We start from the raw sequence: 18,575 nt of genomic DNA on the forward strand, positions 1-18,575 counted from the left end.
CCAGGTCAGCCTTCTGACCTTAAGAACTTTAAGATAATGAATATGTGCTGTTTGAGCCACTAAGTTTGTAGTAATTTGTTACCACAGCAATAGAAAACCAATACAAGCACGATGTTTAAGAAGAAATTACAGGGGCTTCCCTGGTGGCGCAGTGGTTAAGAATCCGCCTGCCAGTGCAGGGCACACGGGTTCGAACCCTGGTCTGGGAAGATCCCACATGCCATGGAGCAACTATGCCGTGCGCCACAACTACTGAGCCTGTGCTCTAGAGCCCGCGTGCCACAACTACTGGGCCCGCGTGCCACAACTACTAAAGCCCACGTGCCTAGAGCCCGAGCTCTGCAACAAGAAAAGCCACCACAATGGGAAGCCTGCGCACTGCAACGAAGAGTAGCCCCCACTCGCCTCAACTAGAGAAAGCTGCACGCAGCAACGAAGACCCAATGCAGCCAAAAATAAATAAATAAATTTATTTTTAAAAAGAAGAAGAAGAAGAAGAAGAAATTACGCAAGGCCAGGAAAAGAGCCACCCAAAAGGATTAGCAGCAAATAATCCCTGGGGCTCACAGTGAGGCAGGAACGGGCCTGCTCCCAGCAATCGGGGGAAACATCACAACTCACAGGGTTCTGGGGACGGCACTAAAAAAGATTTCAGCTCAGTAAAGAAGTAAAATTAGGGAGTTCCTTGATGGCCTGGTGATTAGGATTCCAGGCTTTCACTGCTATGGCCTGGGTTCAACCCCTGGTCGGGGAACTGAGATCCGGCAAGCTGTGCCACGCAGCCAAAAAAAGACAAAGAAAAAAAAGAAGTAAAATTAGCCCGACGCTAAAGGCCATTCTGGTTTCACCTAACAAAGCTAAAAGCAAGACCTGAAAGGATCAAACTGTTCCCAAATAACTTAGCCACAACCCAGAACAAAGCTTGAGAATAATAATAGGAACACAAAAACATCTAGCACTAACAAAGTAAAATTACAGTGTCTGTCATCCAATCAGAAATTACCAGGCAGGGACTTCCCTGGTGGTGCAGTGGTTAAGAATCTGCCTGCCAATGCAGGGGACATGGGTTCGATCCCTGGTCCGGGAAGATCCCACATGCCACAGAGCAGCTAAGCCGGTGCGCCACAACTACTGAGCCTGCATGCCACAACTACTGAAGCCTGCATGCCTAGAGCCTGTGCTCCGCAACAAGAGAAGCCACCGCAATGAGAAGCCTGTGCACTGCAACGAAGAGTAGCCCCCACTCGCCGCAACTAGAGAAAGCCTGCGTAGAGCAACGCAGACCCAATGCAGCCAAAAGTAAATAAATAAATAAATTTATTTTAAAAAAGAAATTACCAGACATGCAAACAGGCAAGAAAACTCAACCCATAATGAGGATGAATCAATCAATAGACACTGACCCAGAAATGATGCAGAGGAAAGAACTACTAGTTAAGGACATTTAGATTATAATTGTATTTCATATATTCAAGAAACCACAGGAAACACTGAATATGTTAACATAAAGAGGCTAAAGTAAAAGAATGGGAGAAGAAAAACAAGGCTGACAACTAGTCATAAAAAAGCCGGAGTGACTATATTAATATTAGACAAAGTGGATTACAGAGACATAACAATTCTAAACATTTATGCACCTAATAACAGAGCTTCAAAATACACAAAATCAAACCTAATAAAAATGCAAGGAGAAATCGACAAATCCAAAATATAGTAGAAATTCAGCACCCCTCTGTCTGTAATTGTTAGAACAAGTGTACAGAAAATTGCTAAAGGTACAGAAGACCTGAACAATACCGTCAACCAACTTAAGTAGTATTTATAGAACACTCTATTCATTAACAGTAGAATATGTGTTTTTTCCAAAATCACATGAAACATTTACCAAGACTGACCATATTCTGAGCAATAAAACAAGTCTCGGGCAGCTAAGCCTGTGCACCACAACTACTGAGCCTGCGCTCTAGAGCCCACAAGCCACAACTACTGAGCCCGCACACCACAACTACTGAAGCCCACGCACCTAGGGCCCGTGCTCTGCAACAAGAGAAGCCACCACAATGAGAAGCCCGTGCACCGCAACAGAGTAGCCCCTGCTCGCCGCAACTAGAGAAAAGCCCATGCCCAGCAATAAAGACTCAATGCAGCCAAAACTAAATAAAAACACTTACCAACTGATTCTCTGAGGCCAGCATAACTCTGATAACAAAACCAGACACAGATACTACAAATAATGAAAACTATAGACCAATATCCCTCATAGACACAAAATTTCTTGACAATATTTTATCAAATCGTATCCAACATGTAAAAAGGATAATACATCATGACTAAATTGGGTTTATCCTATGAATGCAAGGTTGGTTGAGTATTTTTAAGTGCAGCCAACGTAAGTCACATTAACAGACCAAAAAATAAAAACCATATAATCATCTCAATAAATGCAGAGAAAGCATTTGCCACAATCCAACATCCACTTATAATAAAAATTATCAACAAACAGGAATAGAAGGGAACTTCCACAACCTGACAAACAGCACCTAAGGGAAACCTATAAGAACATCCTTAATGGTAAAAGACTAAATGCAATCCCTGTAAGATGGGGGACAAGGCAAGGATTCCTGCTCTCACCCATTCTTTTCACTATCATACTGGAGGCTTTAGCCTATGCAATAAGGCAAGGAAAAAAAATAATATAAGGCATCCAAATTGAAAAAGAAGTAAAACTGTTTTTATATACAGATGATGTGGCCATCTATGCAGAAAATCCTACAGAATCTACAAGTGGAACCAGATCAATAAGTCAGCTAGCAAGATCACAAGATATAAAATTAACATTAAAAAAGCAACTTATGGGGCTTCCTTGGTGGCGCAGTGGTTAAGAATCCACCTGCCAATGCAGGGGACACAGGTTCAATCCCTGGTCCGGGAAGATCCCACATGCCACAGAGTAACTAAGCCTGTGCACCACAACTACTGAGCCTGCACTCTAGAGTCCACTAGCCACAACTACTGAGCCCACAAGCCACAACTACTGAGCCCACGTGCCACAACTACTGAAGCCCACACACCTAGAGCCCGTGCTCCACAACAAGAGAAGCCACCGCAGTGAGGAGCCCGCGCACCGTAATGAAGAGTAGCACCCACTCGCCTCAACTAGAGAAAGCCCATGCACAGCAACGAAGACCCAACACAGCCAAAAATAAATAAAGTTTAAAAAAATTAACAATAAAAACACAACTGTATTTCCATATAATAACAATAAACAAAAATTGAAAAAGCCACATCATTTGCCACTGGGCAAAAATTATATGAAATATTTAGGGATACACTTGACAAAAGATGGACCTGCTGAGAGATATTAAAGAAAACTTAAATAAATGGAGAGAAATACGGTACAAGGATATCAATTTTTTGCAAATGGATCTACGGATTGAAGGCATTCCCAATCAAATCAAATCAAAAAGAATGTTTTTTGTAGAAATTGACAAACTGATTCTAAACTCATGTGGAAATGCAAAGGACCTAGAATAGCCAAGACAACTCTGAAAAAAAACAAAACGAAACAAAATTGGAGAACTTACACTACCTGACTTCAGGACTTATATGTCCAGTTTTTTTTTTTTTTTTTTTTTTTCAGTACGTGGGCCTCTCACTGCTGTGGCCTCTCCTGTTGCGGAGCACAGGCTCCGCGGCATGTGGGATCTTCCTGGACCGGGGCGCGAACCCGTGTCCCCTGCATCGGCAGGCGGACTCTCAACCGCTGCACCACCAGGGAAGCCCATATGTCCAGTTTTCAACAAAGGTACAAAGGCAACTGAGTGGAGAAGAGATAGTCTTTCAACAAACAGTACTGAACAACTGGACACCCACATACAACAAGTAAACTCCAATCTATACCTCACACCACACACAAAAACTCCAAATGACCCACAGACCTAAATGTGAAACTTAAAACTATGAAACTTCTGGGCTTCCCTGGTGGCGCAGTGGTTGAGAGTCCGCCTGCCGATGCAGGGGACACGGGTTCATGCCCCGGTCCGGGAAGATCCCACATGCTGCAGAGCGGCTGGGCCCATGAGCCATGGCCGCTGAGCCTGCGCGTCCGGAGCCTGTGCTCCACAACGGGAGAGGCCACAACAGTGAGAGGCCCACATACCGCAAAAAAATAAAAAAATAAAATGAAGTGTGGAGGACTTTAAAAACAAAACAAAACTATGAAACTTCTGGAAAGAAACATAGAAGAAAATATCCATGACTGACACCAAAAGCAAAATCTATAAAAGAAAAACTTGATAAACTGAAATTTGTCCAAGCACTGCTCTTTGAATATGCTGCTAAGGGAGTGGCAACTGAACGAGCGAACATCTCTAAGGCCACCACGCAGTGACAGACATGCCATGACCATCGTCAGCGCCCCCCAACCTCCTCACTCCACCCCCACCCTGCACATCAGACAGCAGGTGCCCTGCTCCTTCTCTGAGAGCTGATCCCTGGTGGCCGCCTCACCTAACCCTGCCTTTGGCCACTTCCTCCACGCTGAGTGCTGGTCTTTGTCAAACGCAGGTCACATCACGTCACATCGCTTCTCACTGATCCTCACCGTTGCCCACAGAATCAAACCAACACCTTCAACGAGGGCTGTCGCAACCTAGACCCAAGCCCCTCTCTGCTTCTCTCTCGCCCATCACGCTGCAGGCGTCCAGCACCTGAACGCCCTGGGCCAGGGCTTCGGCTCTCGCACCTCTGCTTCTGTTGGTCCCTACAAGGACCCTGCCCCGCCCTGCCCCCTCCACCCCGGGAAACCCACTCATTCCTCAAGGGCCAGTCCCTTAGTGCACCCCTCCAGCGGGTGACCCAGTGTTCCTGCAGCCCTGGCTCCTACGGGGACTGTGGCATCGGTTCCAAACAGTGACAGCTGTGTGTGCCAGTCTGCTCCAGCGCACTGTGATTGGGGAGAAAAGTTGTGGTTTATGTCCTTAGTATGCACGCAATTTCAAAACACAAACAAAAGCTGTTCATTGAAGGAAAAGACCCAAAATCCTCCCATAAGACTCAATATTATAAAACTGTCAATTTTCCTTCATCTACAAATATGTGAATCGGGCTACTGGAGGGTACTTGATAAAATCGTTCCAAAGTTCATATGGAAGAATCAACGTACAAAAGTAGCCAAATAAATTTTGAGAAGTATGTGAAAAGGATTTGTCCTATGTTAAAACGTATTAAAAGGCTACCGTAATTAAAACTATGCTATTGTTCCAAGAAGAGGTGCACAAATCAACAGAATTGTATAGAAAGTCCAGAAATAAACACCAATAAGGAAGAAAAAGAAAGGGAGGATTTTAAATAATGAAGACAGATTAGCCAATAGTGTTGGAACAGCTAGTTAGGCACTTAGGGAAAAAAATTAGTCTTCCCTGCATCTTTCCTTACCCCAAAATAAATGCTAGATGGATACAAGTGTTACATGTAAAAATGAAATGTAAGTCCTAAGTAGAAAATACAAGTACACATTTTATAGTCTTGGAGTAGGAAAGGATTTTCTAAGCCAGACACAAAAACCCACACACACTGGGCTTCCCTGGTGGCGCAGTGGTTGGGAGTCCACCTGCCGATGCAGGGGACACGGGTTCATGCCCTGGTCCGGGAAGATCCCACATGCCATGGAGCGGCTGGGCCCGTGAGCCATGGCCGCTGAGCCTGCACGTCCGGAGCCTGTGCTCCGCAATGGGAGAGGCCACAATAGTGAGAGGCCCGCGTACCATAAAAAAAAAAAACCCACACACCTTGATGAATGTTGTTCAGTTGGACTATATAAATTTTTTTAATTTCTGAAAGTCAAAAACACACATACACCTATGCCCACAACCGTACACTCTCACAACTCACCCCATCCTCAGTGGAGCATAAAGGAAATAAAAGACAAAACAGGTCAAACCATTCATAACAGGTATGACAAGAGGCTAATCTGTCTAATACGAACATGCAAAGGAGCTCATCCGCATCAACAAGGCAACCAAGAAGGAGGGCGGCGTGCAGACGGCCAGTCCAGGACCGGGCTCTCCCCGCGTCACGAGTGAGCGGCTGGGAGCGAGGCCTGCACACCGCTGCGCTCTGCCAGCACCAGATGTTGTCACTGCCGTGGCCACCACACAGGTGCGGACAACCAGCAGAGCCTGTGGAGGGTCCCCCACAAGCCCAAACTGTCGCACTGTGTGACGGGATCATCTACCTCTCGACATCCGTCTACAGAAGCCCTCCCATGAGTACAGAGTGTTAGAAAACACACATGTGTCAATCAGGGATCTGGTTAGACTTTTTAAAAAACAAGCACTGGAAAAAGGTGGTAGTCAAGTAAGTATAAACTACCTGGCTGGTGGAAGAGCCGGGCTTGACCGGTTTTGTAAATTTCCACCTGCTGCCCCTGCCCCAGGCCAGGAGGTCTGTGGAGCAGACAGACCTGTGAGCACAGCGCTGATGGCAAATCAAGGTGAACACGCTACAGAGACGGACGCGTCTGGGAGGCTCCCTGAGTCCCACAGGATGCACCGAAGAGGCACCATCTCCGTTAACCTGCACGGCCAAGCAGGTCTGCGAGGGACGTGCTGTCAGCAGCTGGTCAGCAATGGGGCGAGACTCCGCCAGGACTGGCTCCTGCACTGCCCTCCACAGCTGCCCAGATGCTCCCAGCACAGGGCACGGAGCAGGGCCAACAGGGTCCTCCTTCCCATGCTGGACACGCTGTGGGTGAGCGCAGAAGCAGCTCCCTCCTCCCTCTCCCACCCCTCCTCCTCGCTCACCTGTACTCAGCATCCATTCAATGGCATTTAGTAATGCCCACCAGGTGCTGCCCCCACCCACAGAGCCCCTGGCCTGAAAGATGCCCACTTGTATTATGGCTGCCACATGCACTGGCACACGCTAACAGAGGTGCTGGGCCAACTTTGCTGAGCCGGAGGGGGGTCAGAAGTGGGTGTGGGAGGCGAAGGAGGCCACACACAGCCCAGCCCAGAGGCAGCCAGGAGCTGGTCTGGAGGGTAGGTGTGTGAGGGGAGACTGGGAAGTCAGGAGGCCCTGGGGGGTCACGGGAACTCCCCACCCCCACCCACGCACAAGGCCCAGGGTCTTCCCCTCTTAGCACAGGAGCTAGAGAAGGAATCAACTTCCAGAGTCACCGACAAGAACCTGGGCAGATGACCCAGGAAACACAGTCCCTTGAGAACACCGTTTCTCAACATAAGCCACGCCAAGCCGTGTCACCCCCAAAACTGGGTGGCCCTCCAGCTCAGTGGAGAAAGCACATTTCTCATGACATCCAGTAGCCAACGTTCCTTGAGCACTGAGCAGGAACTTTCCTGGGGCCCGACCTCAAGAAGGTCAAGTAACTCAGCTCCATGAAGGGGCTCACGAGACCTGGGGCTGCTGAACACAGACAAGCAGCGACCCGGCTGTCCACCTGGGCCTTGGTGGACCCTGGGTCTGAAATAAGCACAGACACCTGCTTCCAGGCACAGGCGACAGCTGTGAAGGCGAGGGAGCAAGCAAGCACCCACGGGTTCCACCTCTGACCCACTGAGGGTCCTCAGCAGGCAGCAAACAGCCTTGGAGGAGTGAGAAACAGCAAGACGCAGGTCCAAACAATCCACCGCAGCGTGGACGTCGGTTTCAAGGTAACCAAGACAGCTCAACTCCAGGTGATCCTATTCTGACACCAAAGAGAGACGAGAGACACGTGCTCACTTGAGCCATGATGGCCAAAGAGCCTGCTGACAACAGCCTCCCCAGGCCCTTTGGCTGCCAGGACCATAGGGGCAGCCATGTCACAATCATGCCACCGCTCAAGGGTCCCACACTGATGATTCCCGCATGGGTCTCCTGGGGCCCAGCGCCTGCTGGCCATCTCCATCTGGACCACCAGCGCCACGCACACTCAACAGCTCTAACACCAGCGTCACCCCGACTTCTCCCCGACCCCCACCTCACCTGCCTCTTTTCCTGCGTCATCGTGCACTCAGCTACGTGGGTCAGAGGTCAGCATCGCCCCCTCCTGTTCCTCCATCTCCCTCCCCACACCCTACAGTGACTCACTGACCACCTTCTTCCCCACCTCTACCACCATCCCTTTCCAGAGTGGTCCCCACAAGCCAGCCTCCACCCCAACCCCACCTGCCCCCCACCAGGCAGCCACTCCCGCTTACACCCCACACAGGCCGCCTCTGCCCCCCACACCCCTTTGTGCCTCACTGCCCTTGAGCTCACCAGTCGGCCCCGCCCCGACCCCGGCTGGGCCAGCAAAGGGGAACCTCAGGCCGTAGCTGTGCTGGCGCTCCAGGAAAACCAGAACCCAAACTGGGGCCTAGGAGCCCAGGGACTGGGAGCCAGCCCTGGCCTAGCACCACGCAGCTCTCACCTGGATTGAGAGCGGGACGTCCTGCAGCCCTCCGGCTTCACGCCTACCTTACGTGACCACTAATCCTCAGGACTGTGGACAAAGTACCTCCCTGCTCTACAGTCAACGGGAAAATGGAACGAATACAGCGGCCCCTGCGCGTTGGGACTCTCGGGTTTAGGCTTAGCTTCCCATAGAGAGGACCCCGTTTTCCCCCCGGGGAAGCGAGGACGTGGACCACACGCCTCCGGAGTGACAGGCGCCAGGACTGGGGACCGAGCGCCCCCCAGGGAGGAGACGGGCACAGAGACCAGGTACCCCGAGCCCCGCCCTGGGAGGGGACGGGCACGGGGGCCGGGCTCCCCATGCCGTTGCGAGGAAGAATGTGAGCGGCTCGGCTCCCAGGGCACTCTTCCGGGTTGTGACGCGGCAAATCCGGCTCCGCGCGGGGTTGGGCGCACCTGAGTCCGGGGAAGCGGGTGGGCTCGGCCCCGCGACGCCCGGGACCCTTTCCGCGCTCGCCCGGTGACCTTGGAGAGGCGCCCCCTGACTCGGTTTACCACGGCGGCCTGGCCAAGGGGGCGGCCCGAGAGTCCGCAGCCCCGGCTTCCCCGAGGGGCGCCTCGCCGAGTTACCGCCGCCAGCCCCGATCCCCGGCCCCGTTTACCTGAGGAGCCGCGGCAGCTGCTGCCGGGGCACCGCCCTCCCGCCTGCCGCTGACCGGAGTGGGCGGGGCCACGCCGCGAGCCCACCGCCCCCCCCACCAACCGTGGCCTGGCGCGCGGCAGCCCGGCCCCGCCCCCAAGCGATCTCTGCGCTCACTGGTCGCAGGGGCGTCCCTCTCGCCCTCTCCACCGGGTCTCCCGAACCCCAGAGAGTCAGAGTGCGCAAACTCCGCCTCGCGCTCGGCCCCGCCCCCGGCCGCCCCGTGATCTCCACACCTGACTGCTGGGCGCCAGTAGGGCCGCCCTGTCGGCCTCAAGGCGTGCGGCCGGCCACTGCGCAGGCGCAGGAAGCGGCTCCCGTCCCACTCCTCTGTTTCCTCGTACGACATTTACACCGCGATGATCCCGGCACACAGGCACCGCCCCACATAGCGGGAGAGGCATCGGCGACGCCGGCTCGGCGCCTCAGTGCGCCCAAAGCCGGTCCTCTCACAAGCACATACCTGTCCAGGTACACACGCCAGGTGGGCCTGACCTGGACACACACAGGCACTGTCATGTCCTATATCTCTCACACATGAACACACACTGAACACCCAACCAACACCCCAGAGACCCCAAGGCCGAGGAACCCTCCACAGACAGGTACACACACGCAAACTGGAGGCACACGTCCAGTACGCCAACAGACCGTGAGAATCAAGATGAGCAGGCATAGGGCTTCCCTGGTGGCGCAGTGGTTGAGAGTCCACCTGCCGATGCAGGGGACACGGGTTTGAGCCCTGGTCCGGGAAGATCCCACATGCTGCGGAGCAACTCTGTGCGCCACAACTACTGAGCCTGCACTCTAGAGCCCGCAGCGCACAACTACTGAGCCCACGCGCCACAACTACTGAAGCCAGCATGCCTAGAGCCCATGCTCTACAATAAGAGAAGCCACTGCAATTAGAAGCCCACCCACTGCAACGAAGAGTAGCCCCGGCTCACTACAACTAGAGAAAGCCTGCATGCAGCAACGAAGACCCAACTCAGTCAAAAGTAAAATAAATAAAATAAATTTATTTTTTTTTTAAATGCACAGAAGACGTTTCTCCAAAGAAGACATACAGATGGCCAATAGGCACATGAAAAGATACTCAACATTGCTAATTAGAGAAATGCAAATCAAAACTATAATAAGGTACTACCTGACACCAGTCAGAATGGCCATTATTAAAAAGTCTACAAATAACGAATGCTGGAGAGGGTGTGGAGAAAAGGGAGCCCTCCTACACTGTTGGTGTGAATGTGAAGTGGTGCAGCCACTATGGCAGACAGCATGGGGGTTCCTCAAAAAACCCAAAATAGAGTTGCCATATGAGCCAGCAATCCCACTCTTGGGCATATATCTGGAGTAAACTATAAGTTGAAAAGATACATGCACCCCAGTGTTAATAGCAGTACAACAGCCAAGACATGGAAGCAACCTAAGTGTCCACTGACAGATGAATGGATAAAGAAGGTGTGGCACATATATACAATGGACTACTCCTCAACCACAAAAAAGAATGAAATAATGCCATTTGCAGGGACATGGACGGACCTGGAGATCATCATGCTAAACGAAGTCAGTCAGAGAAAGACAAATATAACGTTACCCTCCCCTTGAAATACCTGGAGCAGCTTCTCTTTTCCTAACCCCCAGGTCAGTAGCAAACCAGTTAGTTTGTCCATATTTTCTAAACTCCAGGCAGTTTGCTAGACAAGGGTCGTGGGTGAGCAAGGGAATATCAAGCACCAGCCTCGTTCTCAAGCAGCTCACAGCCCAGCAGGGATGACGAAATGTGTCACAGCAGTTCAATTCCAAGCATTCTAAGGCTTTCCCTGCAGTGGGAGTACCCCATGGACCGTGGATCCCAGTGGGGACAAGTCCAGTCCACAGACACTGCCAGGACGGCAGCCCCCAGCCACTGTGCCGTCCAGCTCACAGAAGAGAGACTACGACTTGGGCCTCAGTTGTGTCGTCTGGAAAGGGGGCATCGCTTGGTGGTGCTCAGATTTGAAATCCTGGGTGTGAACTGCCTACCACAGGACAGGCACGTCGGGTGTGGTCTGTGCACAGGAGCAGGGCTCTGGGAGCTGGTAGTTGCAGCTTAGAACAGCACCTGGCTCACAGCAGGCACTCAGGAAATATTGGCTGCTACTCCCCATGGTAGAAGACTCCAGGGGCCAGCAGAAGGGAGGGACCGTGTTGGCGCATCTCTCCTGGAGCTGGGGGTTTGAGGTGGACTCAAGCGGGGGCAAGGGTTACTTGCTTGCTTGGGAACGTGTCATCAAGTGTGTAGAGAGGTCTGGGGGAAAGGCCTCTGCAGCAGGTCTTGGCCTGAGCAGAAGCTTCCAGGCCTCAGCAGAGGAAGGATGGGTGGCTTTGGGAATTCTCTGGCTGGCCAGTGGTTTTTTTGTTTGTTTGTTTGTGTTTTTTGGCTGCATTGGGTCTTCACTTTTGCGCGTGGGCTTTCTCTAGTTGTGGTGAGCAGGGACTACTCTTCATTGCGGTGCGTGGGCTTCTGATTGCGGTGGCTTCTCTAATTGTGGAACAGACTCTAGGCGCGTGGGCTTCAGTAGTAGTGGCTCGTGGGCTCTAGAACGCAGGCTCAGTAGTTATGGCACACGGGCTTAGTTGCTCCGTGGCATGTGGGATCTTCCTGGACCAGAGATAACCGGGGTCTCCTGCACTGGCAGGCGGATTCTTAACTGCGGTGCCACCAGAGAAGTCCCCAGGCCAGTGGATGTGACTTGGCACTTTCACTGCCCAAGGCCCGGGTTCAATCCCTGGTCAGGGAAGTAAGATCCTGCAAGCCTTACAGCACCGCCAAAAGAAGGCCTCTTGGCCCTTGGGGTTCTCACCCCAGAGAATGGGCCTCACGCAGGGCAGGGCTGGCTCCGGCAAGATGTTCTTAGGGCAAGCTGGTCCTGGGGGAGAGGACACCCCCTTTGAGGGCACACCGCAGGTGCAGCTCTAGAACCTTCCATTCTAGAATCTGCCCCTGCTATCCCAGAGCCTACCTTCCCCCATGCCAGTCCATGGTTGTGCAGCTGTGTTAGCCTCCCACCCCGAGCTCTCAGTCCTGGTCCCTCCCCTGTCTCTGCCCCAGTCCCAGCAAGACTTCAGAAGCTTGGCTGCAGCCTTGAGGGGGCGCAGGTCCCAGCTGGCCTCCTGCAGCCCCATCACCCCTGTCCCGCTAACACACGTCAGGCCTCAGTCATGCCTCCCGTCCCCCATCCCCAAGGCCCTGTGGTGAGCTGGATGGCCCCAACCCCTTCCGCAGTGCCCTGACCTCCAGAAGGTCAGACCAGACAGCCTTCATGGAGCAGGTATGCGAAAGCAGGAACAGCTACCTGCCTTCCTCCAAGAAGATCGGCTCTGGGGCCTTCTCCAAAGTCCACCTGGCCTATGCCACGCAGGAGTGCATACAGCACAACTCCAAGCTGGCCTCTGACCTGAGGGGCAAGTCCCACACCACGGTGAGGCAGGCCGCCTCCTCCCCACGCGGTGGGGGATCCATGGTTCACCCTCCAGCCGGTTCACCAGCCCTGAGGCCCCTGTCCTAACCCCACCCAGGCACTTCCCAGGCGCTCCGGCTCCCTCCTGGTCCTGGATCCTCCCTGAAGGCCAAGGCTCGGGCAGGCTGATGACTCCCAGTTCCGGACCCCTTGAACACGTAAGTGCCTGGGACAGGAGTGAGCAGGAGATCAGAGCTGCCCCCCATGGACGCTGCTCACCGAGCCTTGCCCCGGCCAAGTTCAGCAACATGCACAAAGGCCACAGGGCCTGTTCTGCCACATCCCGCCCCCGAGGGGCTGTGGTCTTCGCACAGTGGCCACCCTCCACCCCCGCAGGTGGCTATCAAGATCGTCTCCACCGCTGAGGCCTCTGTGGAGTTCTCCTGCAAGTTCCTGCCCTGTGAGATCTCGTCACTCACTGCTACCTACAAGCACCTGAACGTGGTGGGCAGAGACCCCAAGACATCCTGGTCCCCTCCTGCCCAGCCCAAGCCTGCCCCCTTCCCCTCCTGGGACCCTTACGCTCGAGCCCAGCCCCATCCTGAGACCCCAAACCAGTGCAACTGACGGCCCCTCCTCGGGGTGATGGTAGGCGGACGGGACCCAGTACGTGCAGCTCTATGAGACCTACCGGAACAGCTGGCACGCCTATTTGGTGCTGGAGACGGCGGCCCGTGGTGACCTGCTGGAGCACATCAATGCCGTGTCCGACCACTGCCGCTGCCCGGGGCTGGAGCAGGAGGCCCACAGGCTGTTCCAGCAGCTAGTCAGTGCTGTGGCGCACTGCCCCAACTCAGGCATGGCAGTTGAGGGCGCCGCCCAGCCCACCCGCCCACCGCATGGAGACCCGCCTGAGCTCAGGCCCAGCCTCACCTCTCCTTCCCCATGCAGGGACCTAAAGTGTGAGAACATCCTGCTAGATGACGGAGGCTTCCTAAAGCTGAGCGGTGAGCCTGCGGCCCAGCCCCCAACCCTGCCCCCAGCCTGCACCAACTCTGACCGAGGTCTTCCACTTCTGCGGGCCACATGTACCCCACTCTTGCCCCAGCCAGGCACCCAGCGTCTACACTGGCTTGCTCCAGACTTCTGACCCCAGTCTGCCTTGTCCTTCAACCCCCCTAGGAGGCCTACACCCCACCCTCGCCCAGAGCCACACTTGCAGTCACCCCACACGCCCCATGCCCACCACACAGCCACCCCGCAGGAGCCCACTTACACCCCGCCCCTCACCCGCCACCCACCCTCCCTGTATGCCCCCTGCAGACTTCCGCTTTGCCAATCGGTCGGGGCTTAAAACTCGCGGCTGAGCACCTTCTACGGCTCTGTGGCCTACGCAGCCCTGGAGGTCCTCACGAGCAAGCACAGCGGGGAGCAGGCTGACCCGTGGAGCCGGGGATCGCCACCTCACGGGCTCCAGGACCCCTAGGGAGGGGAGGGGAGTGGCGGGGTGGGGAGGGGGCACGCCTTGGGAAGCCCACGCCCCTGGAGGTGTCGTGCTCTACGCCATGGTGACCGGGAACTGCCCAAGGAGCGCCAGCCCCACCGCATGCTGTATCTGATGTGCGGGGGCCCCACCTTACGGCCAGGCCTGTCCCCAGGTGAGCGCCTCCACCCTGTGTCCCTCCCCCGTCCCAGCCCGCACACAGGTGGGCAGCAAGAGAGAGCCGGGTCCGGAGAGGGGGACATGGGCTGGTGGCCCCGCTAAGCCTGAACCCTGCACTAGCCCAGGGCAGCCGCATCGCCTCTCTCTGCCTGTCACCCCACGTGTGAAACACGGACACCCTACGGCCGTTTGGGAAGACTGAATGGGATGACCGCTCCAAGCTGCCGGCATTGTTGGCGGTGATGGCCGTGGGCTGGGGCGCGACAGGGCGGGGGGATGGGGGGCAGTGTCACCTGTAGGCCGCATCCTTGAGGCCTCACCCGCAGAGTGCCAGGACCTGATCCGAGGCCTGCTCCAGCTGCACCCGCGAGCGCGCCTGGGCCTGTAGCACGCGGCCGCGCACCACTGGAGGCTGCCCGCCACGCACGCGCTCTTCCGCACCGTGCTCGGTGACGTCACACCGGGTGCTGCAGGCCCACCAGTGGGGGCAGGTGGGTGGCTCCTCAGCGCCCCACCTGACCCTCCCACTGCTGTCAGTTGCAGAGAAGCCTGAGTCGTCCTAGCTCCCAACGTCCCCAGACAACGTGGAGCCCAGCGCGGGCTCAGATCCCCCAAGGACGCTCCTGCAACTGCGGCGACCCCAGCAACAGGGCACCCACCCTGAGAGTGCCTCTGGTCCGGCGCCGGAGCCCACGGAGTCTCCCCGGAGACGAGGTGCGACTCTGCCGGGCTGGGACTCTGGAGCACGGAGACGGCCAGTCGCGCGGTGGGCCCTCCAGGCGTCCGCTGTCGCTATGCTCCATGTCTGCCATCCGCCACATGCCTGGACACTACTTGGTTAACTGAGGGTGGGCGGGAGCGTGGGGGCGAGGCCAAATAGAGCGTTTATTCTGTGGAGCCAACGGTGTGGACTTAATGCAGGAAGAGGGCCGCGGGCCTTGGGGCATCTGGAAAACAGTCCACATACCTCCAGGCCAGAGCTTTAATTTATCTGGGGGGAAGGGAGGGAATAGAGAAGGGAACGCAGAGGAGGGAGACACCCGGCACCCATGAAGAAGCCAGCCTTGATGGGCGCGCCCGTGGAGCTGTCTCCAGCTTTGCAGGGTGGTCAGGGGAAAGACTTGAGCCAAGGGCAAGGCTGCAGGCACAGCAGGGAGGTGCTCAGCTTGGCAGGCAGGGGGTTCTGGGGAGCTGAGGCTCAGGCGAGCTGACCAGGGAGAGGGCCTAGCTAGTGGGGGAGAGCGAGAGCATCAGGGCAGTCCAGGACTGGGAAATAGGACTTAAGGAGCTTGCGAAGAGCTGAGGGTAGGTTTGGGCACAGGTCAAGTGGAAAGGTGGGGAGCATGAAGGGGAGGCAACACCCAGCAAGTGCTCCGAGGACAGGCCACAGGGGTGCAGCCCCGGGTAGACCCCAGGACAGGCTGTGGCTGGTGAAAATCTCAACAGGTGAGCCCAGCCTCAAAGGGTCTCAGGCAGGGCCCCAGGATGGAGGGGCCTGGGGTGGGACTGGTACCGAGGGGCACTGCAAGCACCTGGGTGCCCCACTATGCCCAGACCCCTGTAGCACCCTTGGGACTGGGAAGCTCCAGCTAGCCCCTCGGGCTTGCAGTGTTTCTCTGTCCAGCCCTGCTGGCCATCCCCATGGAGATACCTGAGCAAGTCACAGGGTTGGGCCAGCTCTGGCTGAACAGTCCTCCTCTGAGCAACCAGCATTCTTGCTGGAGCCAACAGGGCACAGGGAGACACCCTCAACCCTCAGCAAAGACCTGGAGCTTAAGAACAGCTCTGCTTCTCAGCAGGGCACACCCTCAGAGCAAGGGGACCCGGAGGCCTGCCGGCGGCTGCACGCAGCCCTGGTCTGAGAGGCCTAGATGGATGGCGAGCAAAGGTGGGCCCGGAGCTGGCGGCAGGCTTCGCGGGCCTCAGGTGGGTGCAGCTCCCTCTGTGTGCGTCTCTGGGGCCACAGCTCCAGCCCCCGCCGCGCCGCTCGCGCTGCCCTGCTCCCGGCGGTCCTGCTGCTGCAGCTGTCGCTCAACGTCCTCAGGTATTTGCACCTCCAGCAGGTTTTCCATGCCGCGCTCTGGTTCATCCCCAATAAGAACCTGCCAGCAGGGCAGGCAGGGGAAGCAGGTGAGCAGCTGGCTGGCACACTGTGGACATCCACCACTCCCCCAACCCTGCACCCACCTGGATGAGTTTCTCACAAGTCACCCGCACATCGGGCTCCGGCTCCCAGTTGTGCAGCTCGCGCAGGATCAAGTAGGCTCCCTGGTCCCTCACCTGCTTCCGACCAGGTGCCGTGGCCGTCAGCTGGGAGAGAGCAGAGGTTATCCCGACATCAGCGTGCTAATAATATATAAGTGTGTATGTGGGGGGGGGGAGGGTGACATTAATGCAGCAGGTGCTCCGGCTCACCAGCATGATGGCCTCAATGAGCATCTTGCGGATGTCGGCATCAGGATCTCGCTGCTTGTCTTGTGGCAGGTATTGCAGGTCAACGGGCAGCCCTAGGGGTGAATTCACTGGGTCCCTATGCTGGCCCCTGGACTGCTAGGCAAGACCCTACCACTGTAAGGCCCATCTGTGTTCAGCAACTCCCTGCTACAAGGTTTCAGAAGGGGCCCTCATCTGGACACCTCCTTCTGCCTCTCCCCCCACTGGCCTCCCCTCCTGCCAGACCAACGCTGAGTCTCGACCCAAGCCACTCACGCTCCATCTCCTCCTCGGAGAAGTCCTCAGGCCCAGCCAGGGGCAGTAGCAAGTAGGGGAGAATGTCCACCTCAGGCCCAAGCAACCACTCATGGTGTCCTGGGGAGAAACAGGAATGGAGGCCAGTCCAGAGGGGCCCCAGGGTCCAGTCTATTCCTCCCACTCCCCGACACGGCAACTTCCCCACCACCACTCACGGTGCTCGAAGCAGCAGTTTCGCAGTGTCCCCACCACCCCGCCCCTGCGCACCGAGGAGTCCGGGTACTGGGTAAGAGGCAGCAGCCGCTGGACCACGCACCTGGAGGGAAAGGCCACTCAGTGCCGTCCCTCCTCACTTCCACCCCCTCCCCGCGAGCGCCCTGGGCTTCACCTATCGGGGTTCAGCAGGAAAGCGCGCGTCGCAGGACGCTGGCTGAGGTTGGAGAGCACTGGTCCCAAGTAGTGCAGGGGCGCGCGGGCGTTGTAGCCGGGAGTGCACAGCGCGAGCACCAGCCGCTCCAGGCCCGACTCCCCGGGCTCAGCGGCCGCCAGCGCCTCCATCAGCGCAGTACATGGCACCGGCTCGCGGCTGAGGTTAGCCAGCACGGCGGCCGCCTCCTCGGCCCAGGGCCACTGTGGGTCCAACGCGCAGCCCAGCAGGCAGGCAGGTAGTCCGGGCTCGGCCGCCAGCAGCGGCTCGTGCAGGCCGGGGTCGGCAGCCAGATTGACTAGCGCGCGAGCGGCGTCTCGGGCCGGGGCGGGAGCAGGGGCCACCGCCAGCTCGACCAGAGCCCGCAGCAGTGCCGCCTGGCCGGCCAGCAGCATGCGGCCGGGCCCCGAGCCGGTCAGCTCCAACACATGCTGCGCCGCCGCCGCCTGCAGGTCAGCCCGCGCCCCGAGCGCCAGGAAGGGCAGCAGCTTCGCCGCCTCCGCCTTCGGGCCGGCCTCCAGCATCGGCGACCCTACGGAGGCGAGGCCACCGGCTGACCCACCCACGTCCCCTTCGTCCTCCCGCATGCTGGTCGGCGTGCTCCGCTACGCAAGCTCAGCGATGTGGTGCGCCTACAGGTGGGCAGCGGCCCCGCCCACCAGGGTACCGGAAGCCCGGCGACCAATCCGAGGCTAGCGGCTCTGCGCAAGGGGCGGGACCGGCGCGCGGAGGCGGGGCCACGCCAAGGCCCGGGGGATTGTGGGATTAGTTGCCGGCCGGAAGCCGGGGACCTCGGGCTCTGCGCGGTGGTGGGGGTCGTGCAGGGACAAGCTTTGGGCCCTGGCATGGCACCGTCCCTTAGGGGTCCTGCCAGCCGCTGATAGCGGACTGATTACATTCCCTCTTCCTTCGTGATTGGCAGACATCCGTCTTCGCGGGAAGAAAAGCAGGATCAATTACAGTGCTTGACTTTCTAGTGTATTCCTGGCATACTCTCCGTTTGATCGTGATATATTTTCGTTTTTATATATGGTTGTATTAAGTTTGCGAAATTTTTTTTTTTTTTTTTTTGGCTGTGTTGGGTCTTTGTTGCTGCGCGCGGGCTCTCTCTAGTTGCGGCGAGCGAGGGCTACTCATCGTCCCGGTGCGCGGGCTTCTCATTGCGATGGCTTTTCCTTGCGGAGCACGGGCTCTAGGCGCGAGGGCTCAGTAGTTGCGGCTCGCGGGCTCTAGAGCGCAGGCTCAGTAGTTGTG

The 18,575-nt window shown here is 56.5% G+C and overlaps 2 protein-coding genes and 1 pseudogene across 4 annotated transcripts in view; 1 reads left to right on the forward strand and 2 right to left on the reverse strand.

Moving 5' to 3' along the window:
* Positions 1-9,146, reverse strand: part of MROH1 (maestro heat like repeat family member 1) — a 65,984-nt gene extending 56,838 nt beyond the window's left edge. For both annotated transcript variants that reach the window (XM_082601382.1, XM_082601381.1), the window contains exon 1: positions 9,060-9,146. The gene's annotated coding sequence lies outside the window, so the exon portion shown is untranslated. The remainder of the gene's footprint in view (positions 1-9,059) is intronic.
* A 2,099-nt stretch (positions 9,147-11,245) lies between these two features.
* On the forward strand, positions 11,246-15,049 carry LOC309791815 (testis-specific serine/threonine-protein kinase 5-like; annotated as a pseudogene). Its single transcript has 8 exons — positions 11,246-11,385; positions 12,327-12,561; positions 12,937-13,041; positions 13,208-13,547; positions 13,864-13,988; positions 14,089-14,198; positions 14,530-14,684; positions 14,767-15,049. The product of its transcript is annotated as a testis-specific serine/threonine-protein kinase 5-like (transcript).
* Positions 15,050-15,069: 20 nt separating this feature from the next.
* Positions 15,070-17,977, reverse strand: HGH1 (HGH1 homolog). Its single transcript, XM_082601720.1, has 6 exons — positions 17,283-17,977; positions 17,110-17,210; positions 16,913-17,011; positions 16,619-16,710; positions 16,391-16,513; positions 15,070-16,305 (listed from the first exon to the last, which is right to left on the reverse strand). The coding sequence occupies exons 1-6, from the start codon at positions 17,906-17,908 to the stop codon at positions 16,126-16,128; spliced, it is 1,221 nt and encodes a 406-aa protein (XP_082457846.1). The 5' UTR covers positions 17,909-17,977; the 3' UTR covers positions 15,070-16,125.
* Between the last annotated feature and the right edge of the window lie 598 nt (positions 17,978-18,575).

Source organism: Mesoplodon mirus (genome assembly GCF_964341445.2).
Source record: "Mesoplodon mirus genome assembly, chromosome: 16".
Classification (NCBI taxonomy): Eukaryota; Metazoa; Chordata; class Mammalia; order Artiodactyla; family Ziphiidae; genus Mesoplodon; species Mesoplodon mirus.

Excerpts from the sequence above, each read along its gene's own strand:
- HGH1 (XM_082601720.1), bottom strand. The coding sequence starts at position 17,908 with ATGCGGGAGGACGAAGGGGACGTGGGTGGGTCAGCCGGTGGCCTCGCC. Across the intron at positions 17,211-17,282 it reads TTCCTGCTGAACCCCGATAG|GTGCGTGGTCCAGCGGCTGC; the intron begins GTGAAGCCCAGG and ends CTTTCCCTCCAG. Across the intron at positions 16,711-16,912 it reads CTCCGAGGAGGAGATGGAGC|GGCTGCCCGTTGACCTGCAA; the intron begins GTGAGTGGCTTG and ends ATTCACCCCTAG.